The following is a 16,328-nucleotide window of genomic DNA, read 5'->3' as shown; positions in this document are numbered from 1 at the left end:
TTTGAAAAAATAAAATAAAAAAAAATAAATAAATAATTAGTTTTCCACCAGAGTACCCCTTTAAGAAACAACTAATTTAGGTGTCACAATGTCTATTCTGGGAAAATCGGATGAGCTCTCACTGCTTTGGGATGAAAAAATGTATTTCTAATAAGACACAATAGTCTTTCTGTCTTAAATGGATTTTTTCAAAATTAAAATGGTTTTGATCTTTTGCTGGGTGTGTAGCAAAAGAAAAATACAAGTGTTCATATTGGCCTAGCTCGGTTGTTTGCAGCTGCCAAGAACCCCCATTGTCACCGATTGTTTCTGCTTCCGAGACTAGTTGTGTCAACAGGACCTGCCCGTCAACCAATCACAGACCACAGTGGTACACCGTCTTAGACAGTGATTGGCTGAGCAGGCAGGACCTGCTTATAAAAAATGGAATGCTGGAATGGGAGCTACAAGGGACTGAGGTAGGTAAGTATGACTTACTTTTACCGCTCCTCCAGCAACATTTTTTTAAATATTGGAATACCTTTTTGATTGATGTAGTATTTCTTAAATTTACTACATTTTTGTCTGTTTATCTGAATTGACTTACTTAGTAGCAATGCTAAGGAAACAACAGTCTTCATTGTATTTGTGGTACAACATAAATTATAAACTATTAACACTTTTTTTTTTTTTTTTTTTTGCAGAATGTGTCATGAACAGCCAAGAATGGACTCTCAGTCGCACAACACCTGAAATAAGAGTGGTGAGTGTTTTGTATGTTTAATCTACCTAAACTGCACTGCTCCTGTGTTTTGTAATATGAAAGTGGAAGTAAACTTAAGAAGAGTGCTTAGTATATACCATGTATATCCTATCTGTGTGATCACAGATGACAATGTTTGTAAAGCTCTGATATACATTGGGCTTTCCAATGGGCAAATATTTTTTTTTTAAAGTGGCAGACTAGTTTTAATGAAAAATAAGCATTACTCAGCTCATCAATCTTCTGCATTATGCCTTATCTGTGCTTATCAGGTTCCTGCTGATCTCTTTTGACAAACAGGAAATGCCTGCTCAGTCAATCACGGATGAAGGTGGGTCACTTCCTGTGTGTCAAGACAGGAACAGGAAGTGGAGATCAGTGATGGGGCCCAGTAGTTGTTGGAGTGGGAGCAGCAGGGGATTGGCAGCATAAGGGTTTATTCACACTGCAGAATTTCCGCACATCCGCACCAATTCTGCTTCTGCATTCATTTGGGTGGTTTCTGGCTTGGGTGGATTTTGAGCGGAAATCCGCATGCTAAAATTTAGAAGTGGGAATGTGAATCCCATAGAAGTCTATTGTGCTTTAACCCCTTAAGGACCCGGGTTTTTCCATTTTTGCATTTTCATTTTTTCCTCCTTACCTTTAAAAAATCATAACTCTTTCAATCTTTCACCTAAAAATCCATATGATGGCTTATTTTTTGCACCACCAATTCTAGTTTGTAGTGATATCAGTCATTTTACCCAAAAATCTACGGCGAAACGGAAAAAAAAATCAATGTGAGACAAAATTGAAAAAAAAACGCCATTTTGTAACTTTTGGGGGCTTCCGTTTCTGCACAGTAAAAAGGACACCTTTTTATTCTGTAGGTCTATATGGTTAAAATGATACCCTACTTATATAGGTTTGATTTTGTCGCACTTCTGGAAAAAATCAAAACTACATGCAGGAAAATGTATACGTTTTAAATTGTCATCTTCTGACCCCTATAACTTTTTTATTTTTCCGCGTATGGGGCGGTATGAGGTCTCATTTTTTGTGCCGTGATCTGAAGTTTTTAGCCGTACCATTTTTGCATTGATAGGACTTATTGATCACTTTTTATTCATTTTTTCATGATATAAAAAGTGACCAAAAATGCACTATTTTGGACAATTTTTTTGCGCGTACGCCATTGACCGAACGGTTTAATTAACAATATATTTTTATAATTCGGACATTTCCACACACGGTGATACCATATATGTTTATTTTTATTCTTATTTACACAGTTTTTTTTATGGGGAAAAGGGGGGTGATTCAAACTTTTAATAGGGGAGGGGTTAAATGATTTTTATTCACTTTTTTTTTGCAGTGTTATAGCTCCCATAGGGACCTATAACACTGCACACACTGATCTTTCACATTGATCACTGGTTTCTCATAAGAAACCAGTGATCGATGATTCTGCCGCTTGACTGCTCATGCCTGGATCTCAGGCACTGAGCAGTCATTCGGCGATCGGACAGCGAGGAGGCAGGTAGGGACCCTCCTGCTGTCCTGTAAGCTGTTCGGGATGCCGCAATTTCACCGTGGCTATCCCGAACAGCTCCCTGAGCTAACCGGCATGGTTTCACTTTCATTTTAGACGCGGCGTTCAACTTTGAACGCCGCGTCTAAAGGGTTAATAGCGCGCGGCAGCACGATCAATGCCGCGCGCTATTAGCCACGGGTGGCCCCGCGTTATAGATCGGGAGCGGACTCAGGGTGTACAGGTATGCCCTAGGTCCTTAACAGGTTAAAGGGGTTATCCAGGAAAAAAATCATTTTTTTTTTATATACCAACTGGCTCCAGAGAGATAAACAGATTTGTAAATTACTTCTATTAAAAAAATCTTAATCCTTTCAGTACTTATGAGCTGCTAAAGTTGAGTTGTTCTTTTCTGTCTAAGTGCTCTCTGATGACACCTGTCTCAGGAACTGTCCAGAGTAGAAGCAAATCCTATAGCAAACCTATTCTACACTTTGCAGTCCCCGAGACAAGCAGAGATGTCAGCAGAGAGCACTGTTGCCAGACAGAAAAGAACAACTCAACTTCAGCAGCTAATAATTATTGGAAGGAGTAAGATTTTTTTTATAGAAATAATTTACAAATCTGTTTAACTTTCTGGAGCCAGTTGATATATATATATATATAAAAAAAAGTTTTTCCTGGAATACCCCTTTCATTTGAGGCAGAATCCACATGCGGAATCTGTGCGTAATTACCTCTTTTATCTTTGATTTTACAGGAGGTACACAGAGATTTTTTCTGAAGGTCCTACAGTGCGGAGTTTACCACTATGCAGCATTCTTCACACTGCTATTTCTATGTGCATTAGACCAAATGTTGTGCTGAACTCATAAACTAGTCCGGGCAATTACAGCTCGAAGCTATGGTTGTCATCCACATTCCCCACTCATAAAGTTGTGTTTTTGCTGATATTTGTGAATATTACATTAAAAATGTATATGTACCCCAGGCTAAATTATTAGGTTCATAGATACTGCATACTGTACAGAATATGGAATTTTTTCTGATCTTGGCCAGGTCATGATACGTCAATGACTAATCGGTATCCTTACTTTAGAAATTGCTATGTTCTGCTGCTTGATCACAAGCAATATTACTAATTGACATAATCTACTGTTTAGACGTAAGGACCTGAAAGCACATTATTGTTCATTTGAAGATAATAACAGCTATTGTGATGTGACTAGTACCATCTGCAGGGAGGATCCTGAACGCTTCTTCATTTTTTGCAGGAAGTATTAAATAAATGGTTTTATATATATATATATATATATATATATATATATATATATATATATATATATCAGAATTTGATATTGTAGAGCTAAGATTAGGTAACACAAATGCTGAGGACTGCATACGTTGTACTGCATAATATTATTCGGGAAGGGAAATGAATCACATCTGCAAAAATAGATCTTGATAGTGTAACCAATTATTATGTAAGTATTGTATGTCTAAAGATTACAGATTATTACAAGATGGTGGTTATGAGATATTGTAAGGATGAAGGAGATAATAAAATTACAATAATTTGTACTGTAGACACTTTAATATGTTTATATGATATTACTTGGTAATACCTATCAATAGCACCAGATTTATTGAAAGGAGTCACCAGAATTATTAAGAGAAGTCTCAGAAATCCCACCAGTGTGAATTCTAGTAAATTCAGTGAGTACATGGGGCAACTTCCCATTTCCACTAAGCCCCACCTCCTTTTCAAAAGATGGCACTGGTGTCGTAAACCACCACCTCCTCCCCCAAGTTGCAAGTTTTTGGCAATCCAGGGTTTGCCCAAAACATTTGCACATATTTTTCATGGTTTTTTTTAAGCAGGCATAAATATTTGATAAATCCCCCCCAGGAATGAGATACAAGGGGTGGGCTTTATCTATGTTTTTACCAGAGAACTGTTGGTAAAAATGTCCCATGGTCTACCGATCCATAGTACAGTGAGTAGTGACAATGGGGGGAATTTATCGAGCACATATGCCAGTGTTCTGTCTTGGACCAAAATGTGGGACTTTTTACAACTTAACGCTGCTGTTTCCAAGTGGGCTAGGTTTAGCATAAACTGGGTGGTCCTTCATGGGAATGAACATGGCCTCCAGTGAATGCCAGATTTACCAAAACATATGTCTGCTAAGCATCTCCTAGCTGGTGTAGATTTCAGTCAGAGAGTCACAGACAGCCACTGACATGCCAGATTTCTACTATTCCCCTCTACATATAAAGAACAAAATGTGCAAACCTTTCCACTCTAGTTTTTCCCTGTGTTGGTTCCACCCCTGGTTCTGATTACAAATTCCAACCAAAATACCTATAGTAAACCCAGCCAAAGACACAACAATTATGTAGAATAGAATGCAGTGAGGTATGCAGCTGCCACAGGGAAACAGGTCACCTGCTGAAGCACAAGCATCATAGTGGTTGCAGTTGAAATAGATAAAAGTCTAGACAACCTTCTTTTAAAGTGATTGTTTTATAGAAACCAGAACTGGACTCCTTTTGGTTCAGGAAAATGTACATTTTGTGGTGTTCTCAACTTTGTAAAGTATTAAAAACTACTTCTTCAGGTTACAGAGATACAGAACGGGACCCTGGCTCTCTCACTGAAGTGCACCTGTCATCTACCGGTAGACTGCATGCCCTCTATTTAATTCTATGGAAGCACCAATGATGCCCAAGTGGTGTTCTCGGGTCTCTTTGGTGCTCCAATGAAAATGAATGGAGAGCATGCCCCTTGCATCGCACACTCCTCACTGAGTACCAGGTCCCATCCTCCGTGATCAGCTACTTATCCCCTATATTTTGCCATAGTTCTCCTTTAAAGGGGTTCTCCGGTGCTTACACATCTTTTCCCCTATCCAAAGGATAGGGGATAAGATGCCTGATCGCGGGAGTCCCGCCGCTGGGGACCCCCGGGATCATGCACGAGGAACCCCCTTTGTAATCAGTCCCCAGAGCATGTTTGCTCCGGGACTGATTACAGGTGACCACCGGGCCGGTGGCGTGTGACGTCACGCCTCCGTCCCCGTGTGACATCACGCTCCGCCCCTCAATGCAAGCGAACACGTTCCAGGAACTGATTACAAACGGGGTGCCGCGTGCATGATCCCGGGGGTCTCCAGTGGCGGGACTCCCGCGATCAGGCATCTTATGCCCTATCCTTTGGATGTGTGACACCAGGGGGCCATTATCCTATACACAGTCTGAGGTTGGAGACAGCTTCTCCTGGGCCAGACACGGGGAGTAAATGAACACACCAACATCAGGTTACGGATAACTGTCTTTACTGAGCTGGTGCAAATGGTATTATAGATACAGCTAGCCTAGGTGTGAGAGTGCAGCGTAACCCCTTGGGGGCCCTGTTGCCTTGCTGAGACTTGTGGTGCTTTCACCAGACAGAATTATACTGACTTGACACTGTAGATTAAATTCTGGTTGCTAGGGTCCTGGCAAGGTACTGGTGACTGTTCTACATGAATTTCCTTGTTGCGAGTAACACTTGCAGGATGACCAGTTGAGAAATTAGATTTGAAGTAAGCCTCTCCTCAGAGCACATGACACACAGCACACCTGAGCTAAGCTGTTGCTCAGGAGTCTTGCTGGAACTAGACTTACTCCTCCCCTGCACCTCACTATACAGGGGAAACGTTGGGGTTTCATTGGCAGGCAGGGTCACATGGGGTTCACTGCAGGGTTTCATGGGGGACACACTTAAAGGCACAATTACATGGAAAACATATATACATAGAACAATAATTAAATTAATTTAGAAAAATATATTATTCTGATATTACAGTACAGACATAATTAATCTGACAACAGAACTTTAGTGGGCCCAACATCCTGCACTGCCAAGCTGCCCGACACAGTCCAAAACCACGGGACAGCCACTGGTGCTGGGACTCCAAAAACTCCCCTTCTGCTGCTCCCTCGTATGTCTGGAATCATGGCGTCCCATCTCTGGGCAGTCCGGTGTAGACGTGACGTCAAAGCGCTGCTCTGCCAATCTCTGGCAGTTTAAGTTTTATTATTTTTGTAGGCAGTCTGGGGACAATAGTAAGTTCACTTAAATTATGTTTCCACTGAACAACCCTTTTAAAAAAGATCCACCAAACAGCACAATTTAGTGCTCAACATATATTTAGATAGAAATTGTTGCATGTTGTTTTGTAGTATTTCCTGCTTAAAAAACCATATTATACCTATGTGATCATTTTAGGGTCTCCAGGAAATACCCACATTTCTTATAATCTTTATATAAAGATGGTTGATTATACCCGGTTAAAGAATTTCAAACAAACACATCCACTTTGATGACATCATACATATGTAGTACAGTTTGTCTTTAACCCTTTTTCTTTTCTCTTATAGGGTGTTGTGGGTAACATTAAAAGTGGTAAATCTGCCCTTGTTCACCGATTTGTTACAGGATCCTATCTGGCAATTGAAACACCAGAAAGTAAGTTGAACTTGTGTTACATACATTTAGTATAGCTACTGCCTGTATACTTTTTGGTCAATTATATATCCTATATGTAACTTACCATATTTTTCGCCATATAAGATGCTCCGGCATATAAGACGCACCCAATTAAAGGATGAAAATCTAGAAAAAAAAAAAGATTCTGAACCAGTATAGGACGGGTAATACTCACGTGTCCCCGCCACTCCGGACCCGTCACTGCTGCCCTGGATGTCGCCCTCCATCGCTGTCGCCGCGTCCCCGGGGTGTCCCTGTCGCTCCAGAACGTCTCTGCTGCCCGGTATCCTCGCCCTCCGTCGCCGCCATCACGTCACTACGTGATGACGACGAAGGAGAGCGCCGGCCATGCAGGGGATCCAGGCACGGAGCAGACACCGAGGAGGCAGGTAAGGTCCCTGTAAGCTGTAAGGTGTCCTGTAAGCTGTTCGGGACGCCGCGATTTCACCGTGGCGGTCCCGAACAGCCCGACTGAGCAGCCAGTTAGTGTCACTTTCGCTTCAGAAGCGGCGGTCAGCTTTGATTGCCGCGTCTGAAGGGTTAATACAGGGCATCACCGTGATCGGTGATGTCCTGTATTAGCCGTGGGTCCCGGCCGTTGATGGCCGCAAGGACCGTCGCGATAGGACAGGGTTTTAATGTGTATTTGCCGTATAAGACGCACCAAAATGTGCGTCTTATACGGCGAAAAATACGGTACATGTTTATATCACCTTCTCGGTGTGTACCATGAACAGTAACTTCAAGTGTACAGTTCATACAAAAGCTGAAAATGTGGAAAAGCCGGGCCGGTGGTTTTTTGAATGCCAGGCAGAACGTAACACTAGTATAAGGATGAATAGTTAAAGGGTAGCTCCCACCATCATGTTTTTTTTTTTCTGTCCCTGCCTATTGCCCTTCTATCCCTAACACCCTCCCTGCCTTTATTTTTATTTTTTACTATTTTAAAAATGGCATTTAGTTTGTGTGCTCGCTACCAGGCAGACTTCCCCAGCAGGCACCACGTCACTGATGCCTGCTGGGGGCCAACTTCCGCACTTCCGCCCTTAGTTCTCCTAACAGGGTGTCTCCAGCTGTTTCGCCACAACAACTCCCAGCATGCCATGACATCTACTGGCTGTCAGGGCATGCTGGGAGTTGTAGTGGGGAAACAACTGGAGGCACACCGTGATGGCCGCACATCCCGCAACCCCCCCCCCCCCCCGGCCCCGTCGCGCCGCTCAACTCCCTCCCCCCCCCTTAGTTCACCTACTCAGTGTCCCTCCAGCTGTTTCCCCACTACAACTCCCAGCTTGCCCTGACCTCTATCGGCTGTCAGGGCATGCTGGGAGTTGTAGTGGGGAAACAACTGGAGGCACACCGTGATGGCCCATCCCGCTCCCGCGGCGCAGCCCGCAACCCCCTTGGCCCCGCTGCGCCGCAAAACCCACTACCCCCCCTCCCCTCCCCCCGTAAAAACATTCAGTAACAGACACAACATAGATAATCTTACCTGTCGCCAGGGCCTGCCAGGGAGCCTGCGCGCGTCCTCTTCATTCAAAGCGCTTGCTCCCGTGAGCACCGCAGTGAATGAATTCCGACTCATTGCCAGGCTTCAACGAGTCGAAATTCATTAGTGACGTCACTGCCCAATGCATTCGGCCACTAGGAGGGCGACCCCTAGTGGCCGAATTTAAAAGTGATTTTAAACTGTTTTAAAAACACTTTTTTTTTAATTAAAGTATATTAGAGATATGTTGTAGTACTTTTTTAACCCCTTAAGGACTGAGCCCTTTTTCACCTTAAGGACTCGGCCATTTTTTGCAAATCTGACCACTGTCACTTTAAACATTAATAACTCTGGAATGCTTTTAGTTATCATTCTGATTCCGAGATTGTTTTTTCGTGACATATTCTACTTTAACGTATTGGTAAAATTTTTTGGTAACTTGCATCCTTTCTTGGTGAAAAATCCCAAAATTTGATGAAAAATTTGAAAATTTTGCATTTTTCTAACTTTGAAGCTCTCTGCTTGTAAGGAAAATGGATATTCCAAAGAATTTTTTTTTTTATTCACATATACAATATGTCTACTTTATATTTGCATCATAAAATTGATGAGTTTTTACTTTTGGAAGACACCAGAGGGCTTCAAAGTTCCGCAGCAATTTTCCAATTTTTCACAAAATGTTGAAACTCGCTTTTTTTCAGGGACCAGTTCAGGTTTGAAGTGGATTTGAAGGGTCTTCATATTAGAAATACCCCATAAATGACCCCATTATAAAAACTGAGCCCCCGAAAGTATTCAAAATGACATTCAGTAAGCGTTTTAACCCTTTACGGGTTTCACAGGAATAGCAGCAAAGTGAAGGAGAAAATTCACAATCTTCATTTTTTACACTCGCATGTTCTTGTAGACCCAATTTTTGAATTTTTTCAAGGGGTAAAAAGGAGAAAATTTTTACTTGTATTTGAAACCCAATTTCTCTCGAGTAAGCACATACCTCATATGTCTATGTAAAGTGTTCGGCGGGCGCAGTAGAGGGCTCAGAAGGGAAGGAGCGTCAAATGGTTTTTGGGGGGCATGTCACCTTTAGGAAGCCCCTATGGTGCCAGAACAGCAAAAAAAAAACACATGGCATACCATTTTGGAAACTAGACCCCTCGGGGAACGTAACAAGGGGTAATGTGAACCTTAATACCCCACAGGTGATTCACGACTTTTGCATATATAAAAAAAAAAAAAAAAAATTCCCTAAAATGCTTGGTTTCCCTAAAGTTTTACATTTTTAAAAAGGGTAATAGCAGAAAATACCCCCCAAAATTTGAAGCCCAATTTCTCCCGATTCAGAAAACACCCCATATGGGGGTGAAAAGTGCTCTGCTGGCGCACTACAGGTCTCAGAAGAGAAGGAGTCACATTTGGCTTTTTTGAAGGAAATTTTGCTCTGGGGGCATGCCGCATTTAGGAAGCCCCTATGGTGCCAGGACAGCAAAAAAAAAAAACACATGGCATACCATTTTGGAAACTAGACCCCTCGGGGAACGTAACAAGTGGTAAAGTGAACCTTAATACCCTACAGGTGTTTCACGACTTTTGCATATGTAAAAAAAAATAAAAAAATTTACCTAAAATGCTTGGTTTCCCCAAAAATTTACATTTATACAAAGGGTTAAAGCATAAAATACCCCCCAAAATTTGAAGCCCAATTTCTCCCGATTCAGAAAACACCCCATATGGGGGTGAAAAGTGCTCTGCTGGCGCACTACAGGTCTCAGAAGAGAAGGAGTCACATTTGGCTTTTTGAAAGCAAATTTTGCTCTGGGGGCATGCCGCATTTAGGAAGCCCCTATGGTGCCAGGACCGCAAAATAACCCCACATGGCATACCATTTTGGAAACTAGAGCCCTCGGGGAATGTAACAAGGGGTTAAGTGAACCTTAATACCCCACAGGCGTTTCACGACTATTGCATATGTAAAAAAAGTAAAAAAAATTTTCCCAAAAACTTTACATTTTTAAAAAGGGTAAAAGCAGAAAATACCCCCCAAAATTTGAAGCCCAATTTCTTCCGAGTACGGCGATACCCCATATGTGACCCTTAACTGTTGCCTTGAAATACGACAGGGCTCCAAAGTGAGAGCGCCATGCGCATTTGAGGCCTAAATTAGGGATTGCATAGGGGTGGACATAGGGGTATTCTACGCCAGTGATTCCCAAACAGGGTGCCTCCAGCTGTTGCAAAACTCCCAGCATGCCTGGACAGTCAACGGCTGTCCGACAATACTGAGAGTTGTTGTTTTGCAACAGCTGGAGGCTCCGTTTTGGAAACTGTGGCGTACCAGACGTTTTTCATTTTTATTGGGGAGGGGAGGGGGGTTGTATAGGGGTATGTGTATATGTAGTGTTTTTTACTTTTTATTTTATTTTTTGTGGTAGTGTAGTGTAGTGTTTTTAGGGTACAGTCACACGGGCGGGGGTTCACAGTAGTTTCTCGCTGGCAGTTTGAGCTGTTGCAGAAAATTTGCTGCAGCACAAACTTGCAGCCCGATACTTACTGTAAGCCTCCGCCCATGTGAGTGTACCCTGTACATTCACATTGGGGGGGACATCCAGCTGTTGCAAAACTACAACTCCCAGCATGCGCTGACAGACTGTACATGCTGAGCGTTTTAGTTTTGCAACAGCTGTAGGCACACTGGTTATGTATCACGGAGTTTGTGACCTTACTCAGTGTTTCAAAACCAGTGTGCCTCCAGCTGTTGCAAAACTACAACTCCCAGCATGTACGGTGCATGGTGTAAGGTGACTGCTGGGAGTTGTAGTTTGCAACAGCTGGAGGCACACCGGTCGTGAAACACTGAGTTAGGTAAAAAAAAAAAACTCTAAGTTTCACAACCAGTGTGCCTTCAGCTGTTGCAAAACTACAACTCTCAGCAGTCACCGACAGCCATCGGGCATGCTGGGAGTTGTAGTTATGCAACCAGCAGATGCACCACTACAACTCCCAGCATGCACTTTAGCTGTTTGTGCAAGCTGGGAGTTGTAGTTATACAACAGCTGAAGGTACACTTTTCCATAGAAAAAATGTGCCTCCAGCTGTTGCAAAACCATAAGTCCCAGCATGCCCATAAGGGAATGCTGGGAGTTGTGGTGGTCTGCCTCCTGCTGTTGCATAACTACAGCTCCCAGCATGCCCTTTTTGCATGCTGGGAGCTGTTGCTAAGCAACAGCAGGAGGCTGTAACTCACCTCCTGCTGCTGCTCCATCGCAGGCTGTCCCTCGCCGCCGCCGTCGCTCCTGGGGCCCCGATCCCAACATGGACGCCGGGGATCGGGGTCCCCAGCACCCGGGGTCGTCTTCCCGCACCCGCTCACACCCTCCGGAAGAGGGGCGGAGCGGGTGCGGGAGTGACACCCGCAGCAGGCGCCCTGATTGGTCGGCCGGTAATCCGGCCGACGAATCAGGGCGATCGTGAGGTGGCACCAGTGCCACCTCACCCCTGCAGGCTCTGGCTGTTCGGGGCCGTCAGAGACGGCCCCGAACAGCCAGTAATTCCGGGTCACCGGGTCACTGGAGACCCGATTGACCCGGAATCGCCGCAGATTGCTGGACTGAATTGTCCAGTGATCTGCGGCAATCGCCGACATGGGGGGGCATAATGACCCCCCTGGGCGATATGCCGGGATGCCTGCTGAACGATTTCAGCAGGCATCCGGCTCCGGTCCCCAACCGGCTAGCGGTGGGGGCCGGAATTCCCACGGGCGTATGGATACGCCCTGCGTCCTTAAGAACTCGGGATGCAGGGCGTATCCATACGCCCTGCGTCCTTAAGAGGTTAAATCAACTGGTGCCAGACAGTTAAAAAGATTTGTAAATTACTTCTATTTTAAAATCTTAACCCTTCCAGTACTTATCAGCTGCTGTATACCCAAGGGGAAGTTCTTTACTTTTTGAATTTCTTTTCAGTCTGACCACAGCGCTCTCTGCTGACACCTTTGTCCATGTCAGGAACTGTCCAGAGCACGAGAGGTTTGCTTTGGGGATTTGATCCTGCTCTGGACAGTTCCTGACATGGACAGAGGTGTCAGCAGAAAGCACTGTGGTCAAACAGGAAAGAAATTCAAAAAGAAAAGAACTTCCTGTGGAACATATAGCAGCTGATAAGTACTGGAAGGATTAAGATTTTTAAATAGAAGTAATTTACAAATCTGTTTAACTTTCTGGCACCAGTTGATTAAAAAGTTGTTTTCAACTGGAGTACCCCTTTAAATATGTGTTTGACTACAGAATTATACACAGGCCTATCACTTATAGAGCCATAATATGGTTCTTATTGTAGTCTTCTGATCATACTGGGGCCTCTGTTTACCTCCAGTTTTATTTGAAAGCATACAGAGGTTTTTGTATTGTTGTGTTTATGTGGCATTAGTTGGTATGTGATTCAAAGGAATATTATCCCTTCCATATGGTACAGTAAGGTGGTACCATATGGCGGAACACAGAGCGCCAACTGCTCTGTACTACAGAGCCATGGGGACTCAGTGTGCCACCATACATACCTGCACATGGCTCCTCTGTATGCGTAATATATGTTCCATTATTATTTAAGGAATGTTTTTATACTAGCAATCTTCATGCCATTTCTGCCAATTTTAGACAATGTTTCATAACGTCAAGCACCCCTACATTAAAGTCCCCCCAATGCTTTCATCATGCACTGTGCTGCCTAGCATTAGCACAGGATGAGTGGCCACTAGGCCAGTGTTTTCCAAACTGTGTTTCCCCAGCTGTTGCAAAACTACAACTCCCAGCATGCCCGGGCAGCCGTTGGCTGTCCGGGCATGCTGGAAGTTGTAGTTTTGCAACAGCTGGAGTCACACTGTGAGGAAAAACCTGCCCAACAGAATGACAAGAACCACCAGGGTTTTAGCAGGGCTGGTGCAAGGATTTTTGCCAACCTAGGCGAAAGCTAATTTTGCCCCCCCCCCCCCCCCCTTGACCCTTCCCATTGGCTCCGTCCTTCAATCTTCACCTTACTACTGGGGTGAGACTTTGTAACAAACCCCCTCCTCATGTAATCATCTTACTAGGGTGACACACTGTAACAAACCCCCTCCTCATGTAATCTCCTTACTACTGGGGTGACACGCTGTAACAAACCTCCTCCTCATGTAATCATCTTACTAGGGTGACACACTGTAGCAAACCTCCTCCTCATGTAATCTCCTTACTACTGGGGTGACACACTGTAATGAACCTCCTCCTCATGTAATCTCCTTACTACTGGGGTGACACACTGTAGCAAACCTCTTCCTCATGTAATGTCCTTACTACTGGGGTGACACACTGTAATGAACCTCCTCCTCATTTAATCTCCTTACTACTAGGGTGACACACTGTAGCAAACTTCTTCCTCATGTAATCTCCTTACTACTGGGGTGACACACTGTAACAAACCTCTTCCTCATGTAATCACCTTACTACTGGGGTGACACGCTGTAACAAACCACCTCATCATGTAATCATCTTACTAGGGTGACACACTGTAACAAACCCACTCCTTATGTAATCTCCTTACTACTGGGGTGACACATTGTAACAAACCACCTCATCAAGTAATCATCTTACTTGGGTGACACACTGTAACAAACCCAATCCTTATGTAATCTTCTTACTACTGGGGTGACATACTGCAACAAACCTCCTCCTTATTTAATTACTTTACTACTGGGGTGACACGGTGGTGCTGGCTGGGCGGGTGCTTCGGGTGAGTGGGGCTTTGGATGCTATCTGGCTACTAACTTTCTTGTATCGTGTAGAGCAGCGCCTCTATCTAGAGGGTGCTCTAGGCGGCTGCCTATTTTGCCTATAGGCAGAACTGGCTCTGGGTTCTAGTAGCGGCCCAGGTTCCGAACCTAGGTTACAGAACACCGGTTAGGGTGAAAGTGTTAATATGACAAACTATGCTGTACATATAAACCTATGCTGCATAAGCCACCTTTTTTCGATGAGCAAAAACTTGTATTATCTAGTTCCCAGTTTCCATATAAGCCACCCACTCACACACTCTGCTGGGTTCTTTGTGTTCTGTTGCTTAAACTAGCAAAAAGCATTGTGTTTTGTCAGCATGAAAAAAAATTGCTTTCGCAAAGTCATAAAGGAACCTTTCTTACTCAGAACATTAGAAACGAAGGAATTCATTTAAAAAAAAATAAAAAAATAAAAAGTAAATTAATTACTTCTATGTAGGCTCCCGGCATGAGAAATTCTATACTTTTGCTGAGGAATATATAGGAGCTTTACATGTTTATTGCATTCTATTTGCTCCTCAATAATTGCAACTGTGAACTGCCTCTGAACAACCACACACAGAATAACCTTTATGTTGTTAAAATGGTACCTGTCGTTAGCAATAAAGATTAATATGTTATAGATTAGCCTATTTAAATTACTTTTCTAATATACTTCTTGATAAAAAAAAAAAAACACTTTATGTGTTAAAGGGGTACTCCACCCGAAAACATTATTTTTAAATTAACTGGTGCCAGAAAGTTAAACAGATTTGTAAATTACTTCCATTTTAAAATCTTAATCCTTCCAGTACTTATCAGCTGCTATATGCTCCACATGAAGTTCTTTTCTTTATGAATTTCCTTTCTGACCACCGTGTTCTCTGCTGACACCTTTGTTGATCTTAGGAACTGTCCAGAACAGGACAGGTTTGCTATGGGAATTTGCTTGTACTCTAGACAGTTCCTAAAATGGTGTCAGCAGTAGTGTTGCTCGCAAATATTCGCAATTCGAATTTTATTCGCGAATATCGCATATTCGCGAATTCGTGAATATTCGCGAATATAGCGCTATATATTCGTAATTACGAATATTCGTTTTTTTATTATTTTTTTAATTTTTTTCACAGTACACATCACAGTGATCCTCCCTCTCTGCTTCCAGCTTATGTGGTGTAAGAAGGCTCTAATACTACTGTGTGAGACCGGTGTGCGAATTTTCGCATATGCGAAAAGTTGCATATGCTAAGTTTCGCATATGCAAATTTTCACTTATGCTAATTTTCGTATATGCGAATTTCGCATATGTTAATTTTCGCACACGCGAATATTCGCATATGCGAAAATAAAACGAGAATGTTACGAATATGCGAATATTCGCGAATATGACGAATATTCGTCCATATATTCGCAAATATTCGCGAATTCGAATATGGCCTATGCCGCTCAACACTAGTCAGCAGAGAGCACTGTGGTCAGACAGAAAGGAAATTCAAAAATAAAGGAACTTCCAGTGGAGAATATAGCAGCTGATAAGTACTGGAAGGATTGAGTTTTTTAAATGGAAGAAATGTACAAATCTGTTTAACTTTCTGGCACCAATTGATAAAAAAAAAATAAAAAAATTCCAGAGGAGTACCCCTTTAAATTAACCTGTAAAAGTCTCCCCATCAGGGGTCATCCTTCTGATCCTGCCTGCAGTGCTACTAGCAGATTGCCTCCAGCCTCACCCAATCTCACACTGAACTGCTCTCGGCTATGTGTAGCAGAGTAAGGAAGGAAGCTCTTCCCAGCAGGGCGTCAGATGATGTCACACATACTAGGTAACACCCCTTCCCAGTCTGTGGAGCTCAGTGAGATTGAGCAGAAGATACAGGACAATATCAAGGTAGAAAACTAAAAAAATAAACATAATGACAGGGGGTGGTTTGTCATGATGGGGGGGAGTGAACTAGGAGAATTCAAACATTTACCAAGCTCACGATAGGTACTCTTTAAAAATAAATATTGGGGGACATATAAAAAAAAAAACTACTGTAATTTGTGTTACAGCAATACCAGTTGCATATTTTGTTTTCACTTCACATTTTCAAAGGTCCATTGTGCTGCATTGAAGATATGGAAGAGTTTATTTTTGCGCCGCTTTAGATATTTCTCATGACACTTTGGGGATTTTTTATGCCATTTTTTTTTAAAGATTTTTCTTTTTTTCTTTTGAGTTAGGCGCCAAATTGTAACTCTCTGAACATTCAGATGGGAAAAAAATGT

At 42.9% G+C, this 16,328-nt stretch overlaps 1 protein-coding gene across 3 annotated transcripts in view; it reads left to right on the top strand.

The window, feature by feature from the left end:
• AGAP2 (ArfGAP with GTPase domain, ankyrin repeat and PH domain 2) overlaps positions 1-16,328 on the top strand; it is a 254,446-nt gene that overhangs the window by 104,843 nt on the left and 133,275 nt on the right. For all 3 annotated transcript variants that reach the window (XM_056562604.1, XM_056562602.1, XM_056562601.1), the window contains exons 2-3: positions 684-742; positions 6,681-6,768. In XM_056562604.1, the coding sequence (XP_056418579.1) occupies positions 684-742; positions 6,681-6,768 (147 nt within the window). The remainder of the gene's footprint in view (positions 1-683; positions 743-6,680; positions 6,769-16,328) is intronic.

Source organism: Hyla sarda, chromosome 2, assembly GCF_029499605.1.
Source record: "Hyla sarda isolate aHylSar1 chromosome 2, aHylSar1.hap1, whole genome shotgun sequence".
Classification (NCBI taxonomy): domain Eukaryota; kingdom Metazoa; phylum Chordata; class Amphibia; order Anura; family Hylidae; genus Hyla; species Hyla sarda.
The sequence above is the reverse complement of the archived record's forward strand: the minus strand, read 5'-3'. Positions and strand labels throughout refer to the sequence as shown.